General features: G+C 46.4%; 2 protein-coding genes across 4 annotated transcripts in view; both read right to left on the minus strand.

Moving 5' to 3' along the window:
• Positions 1 to 2,698: 2,698 nt before the first annotated feature.
• Positions 2,699 to 3,163, minus strand: LOC110333533 (NADH dehydrogenase [ubiquinone] 1 beta subcomplex subunit 6-like). Its single transcript, XM_021215102.1, has 2 exons — positions 2,988 to 3,163; positions 2,699 to 2,894 (listed from the first exon to the last, which is right to left on the minus strand). The coding sequence occupies exons 1-2, from the start codon at positions 3,161 to 3,163 to the stop codon at positions 2,777 to 2,779; spliced, it is 294 nt and encodes a 97-aa protein (XP_021070761.1). The 3' UTR covers positions 2,699 to 2,776.
• Positions 3,164 to 14,654: 11,491 nt separating this feature from the next.
• Cndp2 (carnosine dipeptidase 2) overlaps positions 14,655 to 18,214 on the minus strand; it is a 17,059-nt gene continuing 13,499 nt past the window's right edge. For all 3 annotated transcript variants that reach the window (XM_021214307.1, XM_029547169.1, XM_029547168.1), the window contains 5 exons: positions 17,991 to 18,151; positions 16,965 to 17,129; positions 16,105 to 16,246; positions 15,724 to 15,871; positions 14,655 to 15,279 (listed from right to left, as the gene is read on the minus strand). In XM_021214307.1, the coding sequence (XP_021069966.1) occupies positions 15,210 to 15,279; positions 15,724 to 15,871; positions 16,105 to 16,246; positions 16,965 to 17,129; positions 17,991 to 18,151 (686 nt within the window). In that variant the 3' untranslated portion in view covers positions 14,655 to 15,209. The remainder of the gene's footprint in view (positions 15,280 to 15,723; positions 15,872 to 16,104; positions 16,247 to 16,964; positions 17,130 to 17,990; positions 18,152 to 18,214) is intronic.

An 18,214-nucleotide genomic window follows, 5' to 3' on the forward strand; every position in this document is an offset into this window, starting at 1 on the left:
GGATGGGGGGTGGTGGTGGTGGTGGTGGAAATAAATAGGTGGGAGGGACCCAAGTCCCACCAAGGAAGGAGACTGCCAGGTGCTCTCCACACCACCTGATGGGCGTCTGGCTGTGGGAAGCCATGGAAACCCTGTCCACAGGGGTGGGGAGGGAGCAGTCTGGGGTCCCTGGGCCTCATGGAAGCCAAGGACAGCAGGTTCTCAGTCTCGGACATCCCAGATGCTACTGTATGTCAAGGAAGAGCTGAGAACGAAGTGGGGGCCCTGGGAGTGGAGTCTAGCCAGAATACCAGGAGCTTGGGGCATTGCCTATGTGACTGATAGCCACAGGATGATGGAGTTAAGGACTCCTGGTGTTAGGTGCCTGTGTCTGGAGGCATAGCTTACGATTCTGTCCCTTATAGAATTTTCTACTGGGTCTCTGGGGTAAGCCGCACTCAACCAGAACACAGACTGCCTTTCATGAGCATCCAAATTGATTTCACAGAGATGCTCAAGGCAGTCAGTATTTCTTAGATGTAGTTTGCTTATAGTGATCAATTAATTAACTGGGCTGAAGCCAAATGCTGCTGCTTCGAATGTTAGTAACGTGCTGTTAGAAATAGTCCAATTGAAAATAGAGATTCAGATAGATTTTACAGCTTACATTCTCAGGGGACTCATGGTGACTCTAGGAAGTCACTGGGCCTATCACAGATGCCTCCTTTTGAGAGTCCAGTTTACCCCGTCATTGAGTTCTAACTAAGTCTTAGAAGGAGGCCAAGCTATGGTATGATCCTTAAGGAAAATAATGTAGCAACAAAGTTGGATTGCCTGGAGTTATCTCTGCCCTACATGGGGGCTTATGCTGATGGGCAAAGAATGGTATGGAAAATGGTAGAAGAATGAAGTATTAAGATTCCCCCCTTCTTTCTTGGAAAAGTTAGCTCGTGTGGGGCCACAGTGGTGTCCTATGATCAAGGAACAAAAGAATGGCAAGACATATAAATAAATTCTACAAAGATATAAAATATAAATATTCTGTTATGGCAGACATTGAATAATAACTGCAGCAGCTTTGGCCTAAAGATTCTTCTTGTGCCTAATGACAATGAACACTCTGACCATTAAAAGTTGATAATTCACTGCTTGGGACATGGCAACCTGCCCAGGCTGTCTGGGAGATTGTTTTCCTGTCTAGTGCCCTTGAAAACACAAGGTTCTTAAAAGTTTGGTTGTGCGGTTGATGAGGAAAAACAATTGTAAAAGATAACTCTGTCCTGTCACTGTTTATCAATATCGATTAAACTTACTCCCAAGAAGAAATTAAAACACATGTCCGGAGACAGAAATGATATGATCTATATTTTGGAATAACGAGAATCTATCCCTACCCACTGAGTTCTGTATAAAGAAAGAAGTGCCGACTGCAAATTAGGGTGCGAGATCCTCCCTATCCCCTCCTCCCCTGTGCCTGACTCACTTTTCCCTCACCAACTCTTTATCTCCACCAAAGTTCCTGGCCATTCCTGGGGCTAGCCTCCAGCAGAGGCCATCCCTGGTCTATCAGCCTCCAAACTGACTCTAAATAGATTCTAATGTTGCTATGGTATCACATCTAGATGATTAACTAACTGTGCCTGGGTCATTAATAAATCAGAGAACAGCTCCCTCTCACCGTTAAATATGATGCCCGACTTGTTCTTTCCTGTGAAAACTATACTGACAGGGTCCATTTCAGACAGAAAACATCTACAGGGGTGCACACCTCAGACCCTCCTATGTACCTGTGCTGGATAGTTTTATGTCAGCTTGACACAAGGTAGAAAGGAATAGTTTTGACACAAGTTAGGGAGGACAGAGTCTCAACTGAGAAAGTTTCTCCGTTGATATTGGTCTGTAGGCAAGGTTATTGGTCTGTCACTTAGTTATTGATGTGGGAGGGCCCAGCCCATTGTGAAGCTATAAGAAAGCAGGCTGAGCAAGTCTTCCATGGGTTCTGCATCAGCTCCTGCCTCCAGGTTCCTGCTCTGCTTGGGTTACTGACCTGACTTTCTTCAGAGATGAACAGAGATGTGGAAGCATAAGCCAAACAAATCTTTTCCTCCCCAACTTGCTTTTGGCCATGGCGTTTCACCACAGGAATAGTAACTCTAAATTAGACTGTACCCATATGTACTAGCTATCCATGCCTCCACTGTTGGGTTGTCACCCAAGATAATACATAGACCTCCCTTGCTAATAAGGGTGACCTTAAGTCACTGGTAACATAATCCAACTAATTAGAGGAATGCTTTCTCCTAGTTGCAAAACTCTTGAATGTAACCCCCTCCTTCTGGCAATTGACAATCCTTAAGGAGCAAGCCAGTTTTCATCTGTCCTTAGGAATTATTGCACATACATTTGGGACTTATGATTCCCTGGGCACCTTCTCCTTAAAGTAGGTTTTAAGAAAAAAAAAAAAAAGGAAAGCAGGCCAGCCAATGCCTATAGACCAAGGGACACACCTCTGTTGCCCCACAGCCTCCACTAAACCCTCTGCTTTCCCCACAAATAATGATCCAGTTAAAGTTACCATAACAGGTTAAGAACCAAGAGTAACTCTTACTATGCAAATCTGTAACAGATCAAATAGTCTGTCCACATGGTTTTTTTTGTTTGTTTTTTGTTTTTTTTGACAGTGATAACACTCTGAGAGTAAGCTTTATTAATTTTCCAGGAAACAGATTCAGCAAATACAGCACTTTAGGAACACACTTGTGCTGTTACACAAGTCTGTTAAGATTTTAAGGACTCTTCAATGATGTTGATCAGGAAAATCTCTCATTGGTGGAATTACTTCTCCAGTCTCCATAATTGTATCACCTGGAAATATCCTGGGCTTCATGCTAACAATGGCATATGGTTTAGTAGCCATATGATATTTGACATAATAGTGAATAAACCACATAGGTATAAGCACATGAGAAACAGTGAAGAGACTGGAGCAGTATGCCTTAAAGACCGTGTTCTTCCACGAGGCCCCGTCCCACAAAAAGTTAGCCCAGAAGCGCTCCAAGGGACACATCCTGCGCGGGGGCAACACGGGCTCCCGGGGACTCAGCTCCTGATCCTTCAGCCATTGTCTCCTGAGCTCCCGCAGCTGCTGCAGCCGCAGCTTCTCATCCAGCGTGTACCCCGACATGTCGCCGAGGAGCTTACCCCAGGGCCGCCGGTCACTGACGCACCTGTCCACATGTTTGTTAGAGTGTTTGTTATGCGTGTGTAACAGGCAGACAGGGAGGTGAAGTTGTTCTATTCCCTTAATGAAATACACTAATACCAAGAAGATGCTCAGGGGGGCAGTGAGTCCAGACCTTGTCACCATTATTTCCTCCACTGAAGGATTTAAGGTACTGACCCCTTCTGTAGCAACAAAGCCTCCATCACCTATGAATAGATATGCTCCCTGTCTCTTAAGATGGAGGGAACAGCTAACTCCCATGTGCAATGTAACAGTGATGGCCTTTCCTTTGAAGAGAGAAGTTCAACAAGTTAGCCATGGTGATCGCCAAAGAAGATGACTGGTGGAATTACTGAGGGTCCCTGTTGGGACTTTACTGTTCTGCTGGAGTAGGACGTGTACTTTGGTCCAAGGCTATTCCTTTCTCCCTGGCCTTATACACTCCAACTCTCTCCAGAGACCTTCCCACTGGGATGAATATTCTTGATTTGGGGAGGTGGCATCCAATCCCCATATCTACATAAATACTATAGAGGTACCTGGGGGTATAATTAATCCATGGCTCTGAACCAGGTAGCTGCTGGCTTTGAGTCGGGACTGTTCTAGTGGTCCACTATCAATAAAAATGTGGATTGGATCAAATCATCAATGGTTTGTCAACTACTCAAGGGGAACTGTAGAGGAAGGAGCTCATAATGAGTCTCAATGTGTAAGATGGCTCAGAGAGATGAATGAGGTCTAGATGATGAGTCTAGCAGAGGAAAGCTGAGTTTGTACAATGTTAGGAGGACAATGCCACGCTCACTGCTAACAACATAGGCCTCAAGGGAACAGTCACTAAGGCCTTCATGGCTACACTGCTCTAGGCGAATTAGCTGAGAATTTGGGAATAGATGACTCCTTTAGTAGCTTTTATGGACCAGGGGGTTGGAAAACGGAAAGGAGGGAAGACTTCAGTTCTCACAGGCCTGACTATATATAGTCTGTGGCATGATCTTGTTCAGATGTAGATAACTCCTTGTATAAGGGGCCCCTCCCAGCAGCAGCTCACCTCACCAAACATCCCCCAGTCACAATAATTATTGTCACTGGAGACTTGTCAGCATATGCTAACAGAATTTGAAGAGAAGAATGAAAATGCATGACAACGAGGAAGGGATTGTGAGAAACAGCCTCTTCTAGTAACGATAGCGATGGCCAGCCTGCCAATGGTGAATCCCGGAAAGCTCACCAACCTTGAAGATTGATCCTCAGCTACAGGTTATGATGCTGAGCTCCACCAACCTGCTGACACAGAAACTAAATGAACTTCTCACCCGGTGTGCCTGCTCACTCAGGTTGGGCTGCTGTGCACACGAGTTACTTTGGTTAGCTTCATATCTCTTTCTGTGACAGCTGGGATAATCTTCTCCAACGACCCTCCCGACGTTGCTGCTTCTATGGCTATTTTCATGTTTAAAAATCTGTTATTAGCTGTTTTCCACACACATCTTGTATTTTTTGCTTGGGACAGGGTTCACTAGGTAGTCCAGGGTGCCCTCAAGCTCACTGTGGAACCTAGGCTGGCTTTGAATTCCTCCCCTGTAGCAGCCCCCTGAGAGATAAGAGTACAGGTGTGTAACCTGCCCATCAAATATTGATTCACTGTACTTGATGAAGTACTGTTAAGTTTTGGTTCCTGTGTGTGGGTACCATTCCTTCATTATTCTTTAGAATTTCAGACATATTTGTTTGTGCACTTTGACACCTGTGCTGGCTGGTTTTGTGTGTCAACTTGACACAGGCTGGAGTTATCACAGAGAAAGGAGCCTCTCTTGAGGAAATGCCTCCATGAGATCCAGCTAGAAGGCATTTTCTTAATTAGTGATCAAGGGTGAGAGAGCCCACTGTGGGTGGTGCCATCCCTGGGCTGGTAGTCTTGGTTCTATAAGAGAGCAGGCTGAGCAAGCCAGGGGAAGCAAGCCTGTAAAGAACATCCCTCCATGGCCTCTGCATCAGCTCCTGCTTCCTTACCTGCTTGAGTTCCAGTCCTGACTTCCTTTGGTGATGAACAGCAGTGTGGAAGTGTAAGCTGAATGCATCTTTCCTCTCCAATTTGCTTCTTAGTCACGATGTTTGTTTAGGAATAGAAACTCTGATTGAGACAACACACATGCTCTACTCACTGTGCACAGAAGTGCCACAGTTTTCACCACTTCCTCATGCAATTTTATGCACTGTCTCTTATTGTTTGGATTTCCTCTTTTGGTGGCTCAGATGGCAGGCCCTGAGTGTGGCACTCTGAAGGGTTGAGCTGGAGAATAACTCTGAACCTAGTCTCTATGGCCATCCCTCTGCCTCCCCACTCTTGAGATTCCAATCTGGTCCATTTCCTTAAAACTGCAGATAGGGCCATTTGGTGAACTTCCCTGTCTACCCAAGAATGTGCAACTATCTTGCAATCTCCTGACCAAGGGAAAGGACATGGCTGAAAAATAAACAAGCAGTCCCAGAACCCAGGGGACTTCACCCCAGGCTGTTTTGTGTGCTCCCAGCTCTTTCCTTTCTTCTAAAGAGCACCTACCCAATGCCTCCACAAGCTCTCACTTGTCACACACACACACACACACACACACACACACACACACACACACACACACAGTGTGTAGGTGTCAACCTGCTGGCTCTTTCTCTGAATTTCAGTTTTGACTGGCTCTGGATGCCACGGACCGACTCAGTCGAAACACACACCCGTGGGGGAAGCAGGGTCTTTTGGTAAGCAGGAAGGCACTGGTCGCGGTGCGAAATGACAGACAGACACACACAGTAAAGCTATATGTGTCTGAATGTGTTTTACTGTTCAAAGGCAGGCAGTTATATAGAGAAAAACTGGCAATTATATCCATAGAAGTGATTACTAAGAATGACTAAGCTTTCTGGCACAGGGAAATACAAAATCAATCAGGCAAAGACTTCGAAGAACAGGTACAGAACATCACATCTCTTAATCAGAACATCCGTAATTACATCCGTAATTAAAGATAAACTTTCAAAGGTTTAAAAGTTCGCAGGAACATTCAGTTAAGGTCCCTGGGTCTAAGCTCCATTGATGACTATCCATCTGTGATCCTTATCACCTAACTTCCTTCTACTGAGAGTCTTCAGGCACACTTTAAAACTGGTAACTGATGCTTTTCATGCCAGAGTGTCAAAACCCTCTTTACCCACACATTTGTAGCCATAAGAATATATATATTGTTGGGAGGTTATTATTCCAATGTATTTAAATAATAAATGTATAATTAATCAAAAGCAAAGCAGGGGATCTTCTGAAAGGCAATCATGGCCAGTGCTGTAGTTCAAAGGATGAACTCCTAGTGAACCCTCACGCCTGGATGCTCGCACCTCTAGCTATCAAGGACATCTCGTAAGTAAAGGAACAGGTCAGAGAAGAGTCACACAGGCAAAGTTTGCCATGAGAATATTCAGCTCAGATCTCTGCGGCCAAGGAGTCTCACAGCGAGTTCCTTCTTAGACAGCCTTGTCATACAAGACCTTTTCCCAGTGAATATCACAAAGCTTTCGCCGGGATTACGGCTTGGCTATGCGAAATCATGGTGTCTAAGTGCATCTCGTGTGATATCTGGATACATTAATAACTGTGCTATGTGTTTTCTTTGTCAATCTGCCTTTTTTTTTTTTTTTTTTTTTTTTGAGACAGGGTTTCTCTGTGTAGCCCTAACTGTTCGGGAACTTGCTCTGCAGACCAGGCTGGCTTCTAACTCACAGAGATCTGCCTCCCAAGTGCTGGGATTAAAGGTGCTGCTTGCTTGTGAGCCTGCCTTTTGGGGTAGGGTGTCAGCAAGGCCTCTTATGTTACATAGGGAGCATGGGAATCAGTTTTATCCCTGCCCCGTATTTGAACACACATCAGAATTTCCTTTTGTGGGCTCTGCTCGAGTGGCAGGTATTCCATTCTACCTCTCTCTAACTATTCTGTCTAGAAGAACTAGCTTCCTCCTGGTTTAAAAGGTGCCAGTTTAGGTCCATGTAACCCAGAGAGCTGGAACATGCAGTAGAGCCCTAGGCAGGACTGTGTAGCTTATATTCCAGAGGTTAGACAGGCTAAGGTCTGTTTAGCCTGTCTCAGAACAGACAGGAAAAGCCTCTCTCCTTCATGCTGTGGCTTCCTGAGACTCATAGCCCAGTCAAGCTGCAGCTTTTGCTATTTGGCAGGAACATGAGTGTGGTTTTGAGTGCATTTTTTTATTAAAATGTTAAGGCACCTTCAGTTGTTTCATTTTGAAGTGGGGGTTTAACTGGGGATGGGACTCTTGATCAGAACTCACAATCTAACTTTCTAGAAGGCGATGTCCTTTCACCTGGTCCTGCACTAGACTCAAACCACATAGTCTCTCTCCCCGTGAGAGCTTTCCCAAGTACGACAGATCAGGCTGAAGAGAGGAATGGCTGCTTACCATAAGAGGCATGTGTTTTACCTGGATGTCTGCTGCTTTTAGAACGAGGACTTTCCAGTATTTAAAGCCCTCCCACTGGGAACTCAAATTCAAAAAACATGTCACCAGGACCAGGGCCAACTGGTTGACCTGAACATGACATGACTCCTGTGTGGTGTTTGGGCCTAAAATGTAAAGTGTTGAGCTGAGTAAATGCTGCTCCAGATACTCCGTGTGATACAGGACTCTTGCTGGAATAAGCATTCTAACCAATGAGAGTGGAAAAGTGGAGATGTCACTGGTGGACCAAAGCAGAAGCCAGGACAGCTCCTGAAAGGTCTTGATGCCAGGTCTAGTTTGTATTTGCATTTTATACTCTAATGCCACAAGGTGTGGCAGGCAAGCTAGCAAGATTTCACAGAAGCCTACAGGGCAGTGAGTAGGTTGTTAAGGGCAATGGCCTATTGTTTCAGCTGTTGCTCCCAGTCTTTCTGTTCCAGGTAGCAAGTGAAGCCATGCTTGGCAAATGGTTGGTACTAACAATGTATTAAGTAAGTCACTAAATCAATCAGTAAATCGGTATCTAATAGTCGGTCTTTTCTGCCTTATTCTACCTCATCTGGAGCTGAACCGGAGAAACGCCTACACTCTGGTCTCTGCCAAAGGCCATTCAGGAAGAATGACAAATGGCTTTAGAACTCATGGAATGTGGCCCACGGGTTAGCACAGTCACAATGGGTGTCACATGGCCCCTAGGACCATGTGTCCTGAGGGCTTCATGCTGTTGGGGAGTTCTGCCCAGCTTGTTGCATTCATATCCTTAATCTAAGAACTGTGTGAAAACTCTAAGGGGGCTTCTAGCTCCTCATTGGGCAGTATTTCTGGCACTCACAATAACAATGGTTGATCTCTTCCAGGCATTGCTGCTGGGGCAGATTAATAATTCAATCACTGTCGCATTCTCTCTTGACCAGCAAGAAAGACGCAACCATCAGTTCTTCTCTCAGAAGTTTATTCAGGAACCTTGAACAATCTTCATCTCCCTCTTCATCTCCCCCAAGCCCCGGGATACAAGTCCTTTTATACTCTTATCAACTCCAATCGCGGCAGGCCATGTCACTTCACCAGGCACGAGGCCTCAGCCAACCAGAAGAGCGGGAACATATCACCACCAAATATGGACCTGTTTACCACAAGCTCCATAGCCAACAGGTGCCATCTTTTAAGGTGCGGCTTCGGGTAGCCCAGGGGAGGGGCCGTGGCCTCCTACAAACCACTACCCTAGGAAAGAATTTAGAAATATAGATTATCAGCCATGACCACCACCCTTAGAAAGCATTTGGAAAAACAAAATTGCTAGTGAAGCTAGGTCACAATGTTTTTTTGCTACTGGCTCTGATGTAGAAAATCTTAGGGAACACTTTGAAATTCAGAAATGCACAGTTGTAACAGTTAAGCCTTTTAAGGTCAGGGAACAAGAACAATGGCAGCACTGGCTTTTTCTCACTGAAGCTGGACTAGTGATGATTGATTTCTCATATCCATTTTGGCCCCCAGATTCTTGATATGGTTTAATAAAAATTATTGATGAGTAGCTATTTCTGAGGATTTAAAATAGATATGACTGACTTTTATATAAAACTTTAGATTTGTGATTCTTTTAAGATTCTTGGGGCTGGTGAGATGGCTCAGTGGGTAAGAGCACCCGACTGCTCTTCCGAAAGTCCGGAGATCAAATCCCAGCAACCACATGGTGGCTCACAACCATCCGTAACAAGATCTCTTCTGGAGTGTCTGAAGACAGCTACAGTATACTTACATATAATAAATAAATAAATCTTTAAAAAAAAGATTCTTATAAGGTTATTTTTAAAGAATCCTTTCTTTGTAATCACAAATTGTTACCCGTCAGAAGGAGAAACTGGCGGAGAAAGCTATCTTGCCTGCTTATATTTTATTAATCTATAACAAGCTGTTAGTTACAATGCCCATATTATTATGAATACTTTACCTGTACTATGTAATGTTATTTTTGTAAAGGTATTGAGGAACATATTGCTTTTTCATACTCACTAGAAGAAAACTAGAACATAACCACATTGCAATTTTATACTGCTTGAAAGATTTTGCTGAGATACATAAGCTATGGTAGAAAATAAAATAAAATTGTTGGAATTTTGTTCCATTTGTCTGTTAAGGCCTAGGTATCAGTCACCTGGCTAGCCGGCCAGTATAAGGAAACTTTCTCATATGTTTCTGCTGTTTCTAGGAAACTTTCTAATGTCAAGTTGATTACATATTGTTATGTTTTGTGCTCTTGGAAACCAATCATGATAGAGGTCAGTACAACTGCTTTATATGGTTACCCACAATGGCTTGGACCTTAACCTATCACCCAGTGGCATTCCCTGCACCTGTGTGCAAGCTTTTATGGTATAAGCTGCCCCTGGGATGGACCCCAACATAAGAGAGATACCTTCACCAACAGAAGAAACTATTTGGAATAAGACTTCCATTTTGAGTAGTGGTTGAGTAAAGTTTAAGTTCCCAAGACCTCTCTGGGAACTGACATCCTACTTGGCAGAAAGAGACATGAACATAGGTAACTGATACCCTGATTGGCAAGTTAAGACATGAATGTTAGACAGGATAAGTCCCCTGCCACAGTTGGATGGGAACAGGATACACACACACACACACACACACACACACACACACACACACACACACACATATATATATATATATATATATATATATGTGTGTGTGTGTGTGTGTATATATATATATATATATATATATATATATATATATATATATGCATGTGTGAAATGCTTCAAACCTGGTTGTTGGAACTTTCTTCTCTCCACCCACCAGGTATATGTGTATATGTATATGTTTGCATCTGTGTATGTATGTATATACGTGTATGTATGAAATGCTTGGAACCTGTTTGCTAAAGCTTTGCTCCATCCATTTAATGTGTAAATATGTACATGTCTGTACATCCAGCTCTCTGTATGTATGTATATCTGTATTTGTATGTATGAAGTTGCTAGAGCCTACTTTAGCTTCATCCACTCAGTGTGTGTGTGTGTGTGTGTGTGTGAAGTAGAATAAGGTAGAAGACCAACTGTTAGATACCGACTTATTCATTTAATGACTTACTTAGTGCTCTGTTTGTGGTGCTTATTTGCCAGTCATGACTCCACTTGTTACCTGGGACAGAGAAACCTGGAGAAAATCCTGAAGCAGTGAGTAGTAGCCCTTAGCAACATGAGCCCTTAGCAACATGAGCCCTTAGCAACATGAGCCCTTAGCAACATGCCGAGCGCCACATCCATACCCATAAAATCTTGCCTGCCCTTTGGCTTAACCTTATAGTTTTAGAGTACAAAACAAGAATGTAAACTGGACCTAGGATTGAACCCTTTCAGGAACTGTCCTTGCTTTGGTCCATGTATTAGTAAGGGTTCTGTAAAGTCATGGAACTTATGGAACAAATGTCTTTATACACTAATGGGTGGAATGTCTGTATATGAAGGGAATGTATTGGAATGACTTACAGTCTGCAGTACAACTAACCAAACAATGAGCAGCTATATGGGAAGTTGAAGAATCTAGTAGTTGGCCTTGAAGTCAGTGATCTGCAAGCCTTTGTCTCCTGGTATTAAAGGAGGGGTACCATCTTGCCTGGGTCTGAGCTTTTCATAGCCACTATGTAAGATCTGCATCAAAAGTGTGTGTCATCCCATGTCAAGATCTGGATCAAAAGCCTGCGTCTTCTAGCCTCAAGATCTGGATCACAGGTGAGCCCTTCCCTTTTGGATTGTAGATCATTCCAGATAGTCAAGCTGACAACTTGGAGTAGCCACCACAGTCCACCAGTGACATCTCATCTCTTGTACTCTCATTGGTGTCAGAACACTTATTCCAGAAAGATTTTCATATCACTGTCTTAGTTAGGGTTTCTATTGCTGTGATAAAACACATGGCCAAAGGCAACTTGGGGAGGAAAGTTGTTTTATCTTATACTTCCTAGTAACTGTTCATCACTAAGGGAAGTCAGGGAAGGAACTGAGCAAACATCATAGAGAAGTGTTGCTTCCTGGCTTGTTCACCCTGCTTTCTTTTTGCTATTTTGTCTTTTTGGTCTTTTAATAACTGAGGACTGAACCCAGGGCTTTGTGCTTGCCTAGCTCTTCCATGGAGCTAAATCCTCAACCCCCAGTCTGCTTTCTTATACCATCCACAATCACCTACCTAGGGGTGGCACCACCCACAATGGACTAGGCTCTCTCATGTCAATCATTAAGAAAATGCCCCACAGGCTTGCCCTCAGGTGGGTGCATTTTCTCAGCTGAGGGTCCTTCTTCCCATATGATTCTAACTTCCCTCAAGTTGATAAAAGAACTAAATAGGACATTTTATTTAACCAACCATTAGGCAGGCTCTCACCATGTAACCTGAGTGGTTTCAAACTCACAAAGATCCACCTATCTCTGCCTCCTGAGTGAGATTAAAGGTGTGCCACAATACCCAGTGACTTTATTATATAAGTGTGTGTGTGAGTGCGCGCACGTGTGTGTGTGTGTGTGTGTGTGTGAAAGAGAGAGAGAGAGAGAGAGAGAGAGAGAGAGAGAGAGAGAGAGAGAGAGAGAACACGTGAGCGCGTTTATAAGTGGATGGCTGCAGAGGCCAGAAGAGGGCGTCAGATCTGCTGGAGCTGAGTTACAGGCAGTTGTGAGCTGCCTGGTGTGGGTATTAGGAACTGAACTCTGGCCATCTGGATGAGCAGCAAGTGCTCTGAATTGCAGACCCATTTGTTCTGCTCCATACTCAGAGACCTATTTTCTCCATGCAGTTAGGGGTGGCAAAGTGAGTACTCTCCGGAGAACTAAAGGCAAACTAATCCTGATTAGGGTCTGGGGAAAGAATCCTTTCTGCCCTCCCCTTTTGCTCTTCCCCACAGGCTGCTCCAGCAGGAGGTGGTACAGAGGTCAAGGCCCATGAGAAGAACCTGACAGAAGAGCTGCTCAGCAGAAGGAGCCTAGGCCCCAGCAACAGAGCAGCCGCCATACCAGCCCTGGTGCACCAACACTGACAGAGCCCAAGCCTGAGCACTCCCGGTGTAGCATAGCGCCTTTGGGACTGAGGCTGCAGCAGCCGGTCCCGCATCCTAACTAGCACACAGCCATCTGTATCCTACCTAAAGCACAGCCATCCGAACCCTGAGAACTCGTGGCATCACTTGTTTTGACAGATTCCAGAAAGTGACAGAAAGAACTTGACTTTCTCTGGGTTTCGAAGAGCCTCCATATTCCTTCAGGTCAGCAGTGTGGTAGATAAAATTGTCTCCTTTTCTAAAGCACACAAAGTGGCCATGCATTTCCCAGGGGCTATGCATTTCCCAGGGGCTATGCTCCCACTGTGGGGAAACAATGCACACGGGCTGCAAATATTCATAAGGGTGGAACTGTTCCCACCCACAGCACAATTTCCTCAGGAAACATTGTTGCTGAATGCTGGTCATGTCCCTGCTGCTGAATAAAAGCTTTTTAACTCCTCACTAGACACAGAGTTCAACTGCACGGATGCCTAGAGACGGTTCAATGTTTGAGTCACACGAGCATGTAAGGTGATTGATCGCAGATTGTTTTCTTGGTGCACACATCTCTGAAGGGACTAATGGGTATAAGAACGAGGTGTCAGGAAGGAAGGAGGAGGCCAAATTAGACTCTTGATATCCTGGCTGTGTCCCGGGTAGGAGGACAAAGGAGGATGCAGGGGCCTAACCCTTGGAGATGATGTCATGATGTCCAAAATCTCTATGTAGTGTGTGAGGGGCTCTAAATTGAATTCAGATTCGGTAGTTCCAGAATTCCTGCTATTTTCTCACTGAGCCTAAATCCTTGGAGCCGACACACTCTCCTTTTTTTTTTTTTTTTTTTAAAAAAGGTTTTTCGAGACAGGGTTTCCTCTGTGTAGCCTTGGCTGTCCTGGAACTCACTTTGTAGACCAGGCTGGCCTCGAACTCAGAAATCCGCTTGCCTCTGCCTCCCGAGTGCTGGGATTAAAGGCGTGCACCACCACGCCCAGCTCAAGGAAACACTCTCAGGATACCGGGTGCTGACAGTCTAAGGGCAGGATTCGGGGTGCTGACAGTCTAAGGGCAGGATACGGGGTGCTGACAGTCTAAGGGCAGGATTCGGGATGCTGACAGTCTAAGGGCAGGATTCGGGATGCTGACAGTCTAAGGGCAGGATTCGGGGTGCTGACAGTCTAAGGGCAGGATGCTCACTTTGATCACCGGGTCCAGGTATCAGTTGGGGCTTCCCTGTAGTCACAGAATCTTCTCTGGGAATGACGGAGCCTGGGGGATGCTTGCTTTCAGGTATCTCAGGTTTAAGCATTTTAGTACTATTCGGTGACCTTGCCTGCAGCAGCTGAGGTCATACAGTGGGTTCCCTGTGATTTACTTCTGTATTACTGAATGGGAATCCTTCATAAGAATCCTTGCCCAGCCCAGCACTCATTCACTCATCTGAATCAGTAGAGATGGGAGATGGTTATTTCTTTTGCAGGTATAACTCAGAAGCGATTTTGTTTACCATTTTGAGACAGGGTTTCATATTATACTCCAGGCTGGCATTGAACTCATGGCAACTCTTCTGCCTCAGCTTCCTGATCCTCTACTATCATCATACTCCCTTTCAGCTACTCCTTGGGTTGTGTGCTCTCAGGCTTGCTTCTACGTCTCCGCCATTATCCTTCGCCACAAGATGCTCCAAGCTCATCTTTGCTGCCTAAATCCTGGGGCTACCACTTTAAGAATTTGATGTGGAGACAAAGGGTGGACATAAGTCTTGTGTTATGAGCCCCTGCCATCACCTTTCAATATGAGGTGACAGGTACCCAGACACTATCCCATACATATGCGTGTGTTCCACAAAGGAAGTCACACACCAATGAACAAACTGCATGTGTATTTTCACAAGGAAGTCAGACCACGGCAGTTCCTCCAGAGGCTCACTGTCACATTTATTAGTAGTACCTGCAACTGGACTGATGCTTCCATGGGGACTGTTGGGATAAATTCAGGGGGACAGCAACAGGAGGGAACACCAGTGATGGTCAGCTAGGGCCTTAAGATGGGATACAGAGCACAGTGACGGGTCACCATGGTGCTGTCACAGCACAAGGAGCTACTGGATGCTCTCATTTCCTTCCTGAATATTCCCTGAGCCTCAGTCCATGATGGGCAGTACCTCCCACAGACTTGGAGCTTTTGGAGCTTTTCCTGGAGGTGAAGCCACACCGACCACTTCTGAGACACCCTCCTATCCCCAATCATGGCCAGTCAGTTGTCCCCATTAAGCCTCAGGATTGAACACGTCCAACTGCCTGACACGGCTGACGAGTGACAGCTGGAGGCAATGTCTCCATTCTGCCTGTCTGCCTGTGACCTGAGAAAGATAGGGAAAAGAAGCTTCCACTTTCCCGAGAAAGCCGGAAGAGAGAGGGCAGATTGTTTCTGGGTAGGAACAGCACTCCGAGGAAAATGAGACTTCTCAGTTCTTCAGCTGAGACACCTCATACAGATATGCAGCCAGCATCTTGGTTCCTTCTATGTAGTTGAGCCTAAGAGAAAGAAGCAAGCAACCAGAAAACAAACAGTAAACAAACAACCCAGCTATCGGCGGCGGCTGACGGGTCAACACTCAGGTGGGCGGTGACTCCTCCTCCTGATCTCTCTAGGGAGCACCCCTGTTCCAGCTTGCAGTCTGGCCTGGCCTTATAATTCAGCCTCTGGTTCTCAAGAAGAGGTTCAGTGTGACAACTCCTCTCCCCATCCCTCACTACAACCAGTCCAGGCCCTGGTCTAGGGCTTGGTCTCACCCAGTACCCTGGGAGCAGGTGGCCATTATTTCTGAAGAGATGAACCCCGTTTCCAAACTGCTACTACCAAGGCCTTGCGTCTCCCTCTCATCAGTTCTTACTAGCAAACCCCCATGGAGGAGTGACCCCAGACCCACCACCTGTGCGCGGATGCAACCCAACCCAGGACCCTGGACCCCATCTCACCTGTTGAGCTTCTCATTCTGCGAGTGGGCACCGTCATCTGCTGACCCCACTGGCAACAGCATGACATTTTTGCCTGTGGCCTCTTGAAAGGTCAAGGTCACAGGAATACTGCCACCTTCCCTGGTCAAGTCAGGCTCAACACCAAACACTGGGAAAACAGAGAAATGATGCATTTTGGGCGCTGGATGCCAGAGAGCCACCACTTAGCAACAATGAGTCCAGACCCTGGGCTCTGAAATGTACTCTTACAGACCTAGGCCCTGATCTTACCCCATACTCAGCCCTGCTTTGAGCACTGCAGACACCATTACATTAACATCATGCTACAGAGTCCTCAGACACTCCCAGGGCCCTGGCATCCACCTCCAAAGGGTAGCCAACCTGTCTTCAGGGCTCTTCTCCCCGCCTGGTAATGAGGATGGTTGAAGTCAGACACCCAGGGCTTCCCGCCGTGGCCCATGTACACCTTGAACTTGTTGGGGCTCTGCAGTTCAGCAAATTTTTTTGACAAGTAGCTTGAAACCTAATCCGTAAGCAGAAGAGACGCATGGCAGTTCAGATCTGGCATTTGACTCAATGGGAGGAATCCACATGGTATCCAAAGGTTGACAATGAGTTGGGCATAATGAGCCTACACAGCATCTAAGAGTCTAGACACCCTTGACACAGATATACCAAATTATGGCGATACTTAAAGACTGAGTTAAAACCATGCTGTCTGACCTGACTTACTCAACAGACAGGATATCTGTACCCTAAAATGCCTATGTGACACTGGGGTGGTACATTCTCCCAGGCAAGCTGCTGACGAGATTTAGGATCATCTAGGAAATATACTTCTGGTCTAACTTCTGGGCAAGTCTAACGGAGGAGTGAAGATGCAGCCTGAATGTGGCCACTTTCCTCTGGAGAAGGGGCATCAGGGTGCTCTTCCCAGAAGCCTCTGAGGCCCCTCGGTGGGATTTTCAGCTGACATGTAGCCACATATGAGCATTTGCTTTACCTCTCTGGGGTGAAGTCAGGTCCTATTTCCCATGTTCAGTGGTCTGAGCGGTAACGCTTGCTCACCTGGCCCGTCTCTGACAAACTGCTTATTATACAGCAAATGCGGAAGGGAAGAACCAGGAGGCTCTGCCCAGGGGAGTGCTCTTACTGTTTTAAGTTTAATGTCACAGCAACATGCAGCTGCCATGTGGACCCCACAACCCTTGACCCCACTCACACTCTGCATCCCCACATACTTGCTCGCTAACAACTTCCGGTATCATGTCTGGCACGAGCCTGATGGAGAACTTGCCGACCACTTTCCTGGGGATCACAGTCTTGGCCCCTGAACCGGAGAAGGCCCCTTCAATTCCATGGAGGGAGAGGGACGGGTATCGCCATCTGTGCATCAGGATGTCTTTCTGCGGAAGCCCAGGAGGAGATGGGATGTCTACACAGGACATATGAATGAGGACATGGGGACCCCCACCCAGTCAGACTGGTCAGAGCCCACGCAATGAATGTTCTGGGACTCCTATCACATGCTCCAGAGGGATGTGCAGCCTTAACAACCTCAAGAGGTGACGGTGAATGTGGGGGTGGCATGCTGTGAGCCTCCAGTCCCCACAGGTGACGGTGTCTCTCTTCCTCTGCTCCCACCTGTCAGACTGAGCAGCAATTCTTACAGGACTCTAAGCAGGTCTGACTGCTCCCCTTCAGCCTTTGCTCAGCTGACGGAGCAACCGTTTATAGTTATTTATTCCCCTGACTCTGAGAAAGTTGAGAAGAAACTCAAGAGCCCAGCCTGGCTGGGTTCTCTCATCCCCGTCTCTGGGGTCTACACGAGGCTGGTGCAGGGCTCTGTTAACGTTGGCAGCACAGAGATGCTGAACTGATATCCACCCTCCTGAGGCTGGAAATAAACCAAGATCAAGTTTTTCTCCTACTAGTTAAGTAATGAAAACAGCTTCTCCCTCTGCAGCCGGCTTCATCTCTGGGCCTTGTGGGAGCACATGGCCGGCAAACCCAAACAAATCAAATGCCATCCGTGGCAGGAGGGGGGCTACTCCCTCTGCCCATCTCCCCTGACCCCCAGCTAGTCAGAGGTGGATCCTGAGATCTGAAAACCTTAACAGCTCTCAACTGGACCACACCCTGCTTTTGATGACTCTAGGGCAAAGGCTCCCCTAAGATGAACCTCTGACACTGGATGTCTTTCAGAAACTGCCTGTCCCCAGAGCCCCAGTGGCCCGAAACAGGGTAAGGGGCGGGGCAGGCGGCACCTTGCAGCTGTGCAGAAGGGTCTCAGCCCCCACGTCCTTGGCAAACTCTTCCATATCGAAGTCAATGTGGTCATAGAGCTCATGCTCCTCATCCGTCACAGGCGCCACGGCGTCGTTGATGCCAGGGATGAGGATCTTCCCCTTCTTGTCTATCAGGCAGCCTGAGGGAAGAGGCAGAGGGCGGGATGCTCTATCAGACAGACAGTCTGAGGGAAGAGGCAGAG

The sequence above is a fragment of the Mus pahari genome, chromosome 15 (genome assembly GCF_900095145.1).
Source record: "Mus pahari chromosome 15, PAHARI_EIJ_v1.1, whole genome shotgun sequence".
Taxonomy (NCBI): domain Eukaryota; kingdom Metazoa; phylum Chordata; class Mammalia; order Rodentia; family Muridae; genus Mus; species Mus pahari.

Coding starts and splice junctions, on each gene's coding strand:
- LOC110333533 (XM_021215102.1), bottom strand. CDS start 3,163: ATGTCGGGGTACACGCTGGATGAGAAGCTGCGGCTGCAGCAGCTGCGG. Junction 2,895..2,987: donor GACGGGGCCTCGTGGAAGAA/CACGGTCTTTAA, acceptor CAAATATCATAT/GGCTACTAAACCATATGCCA.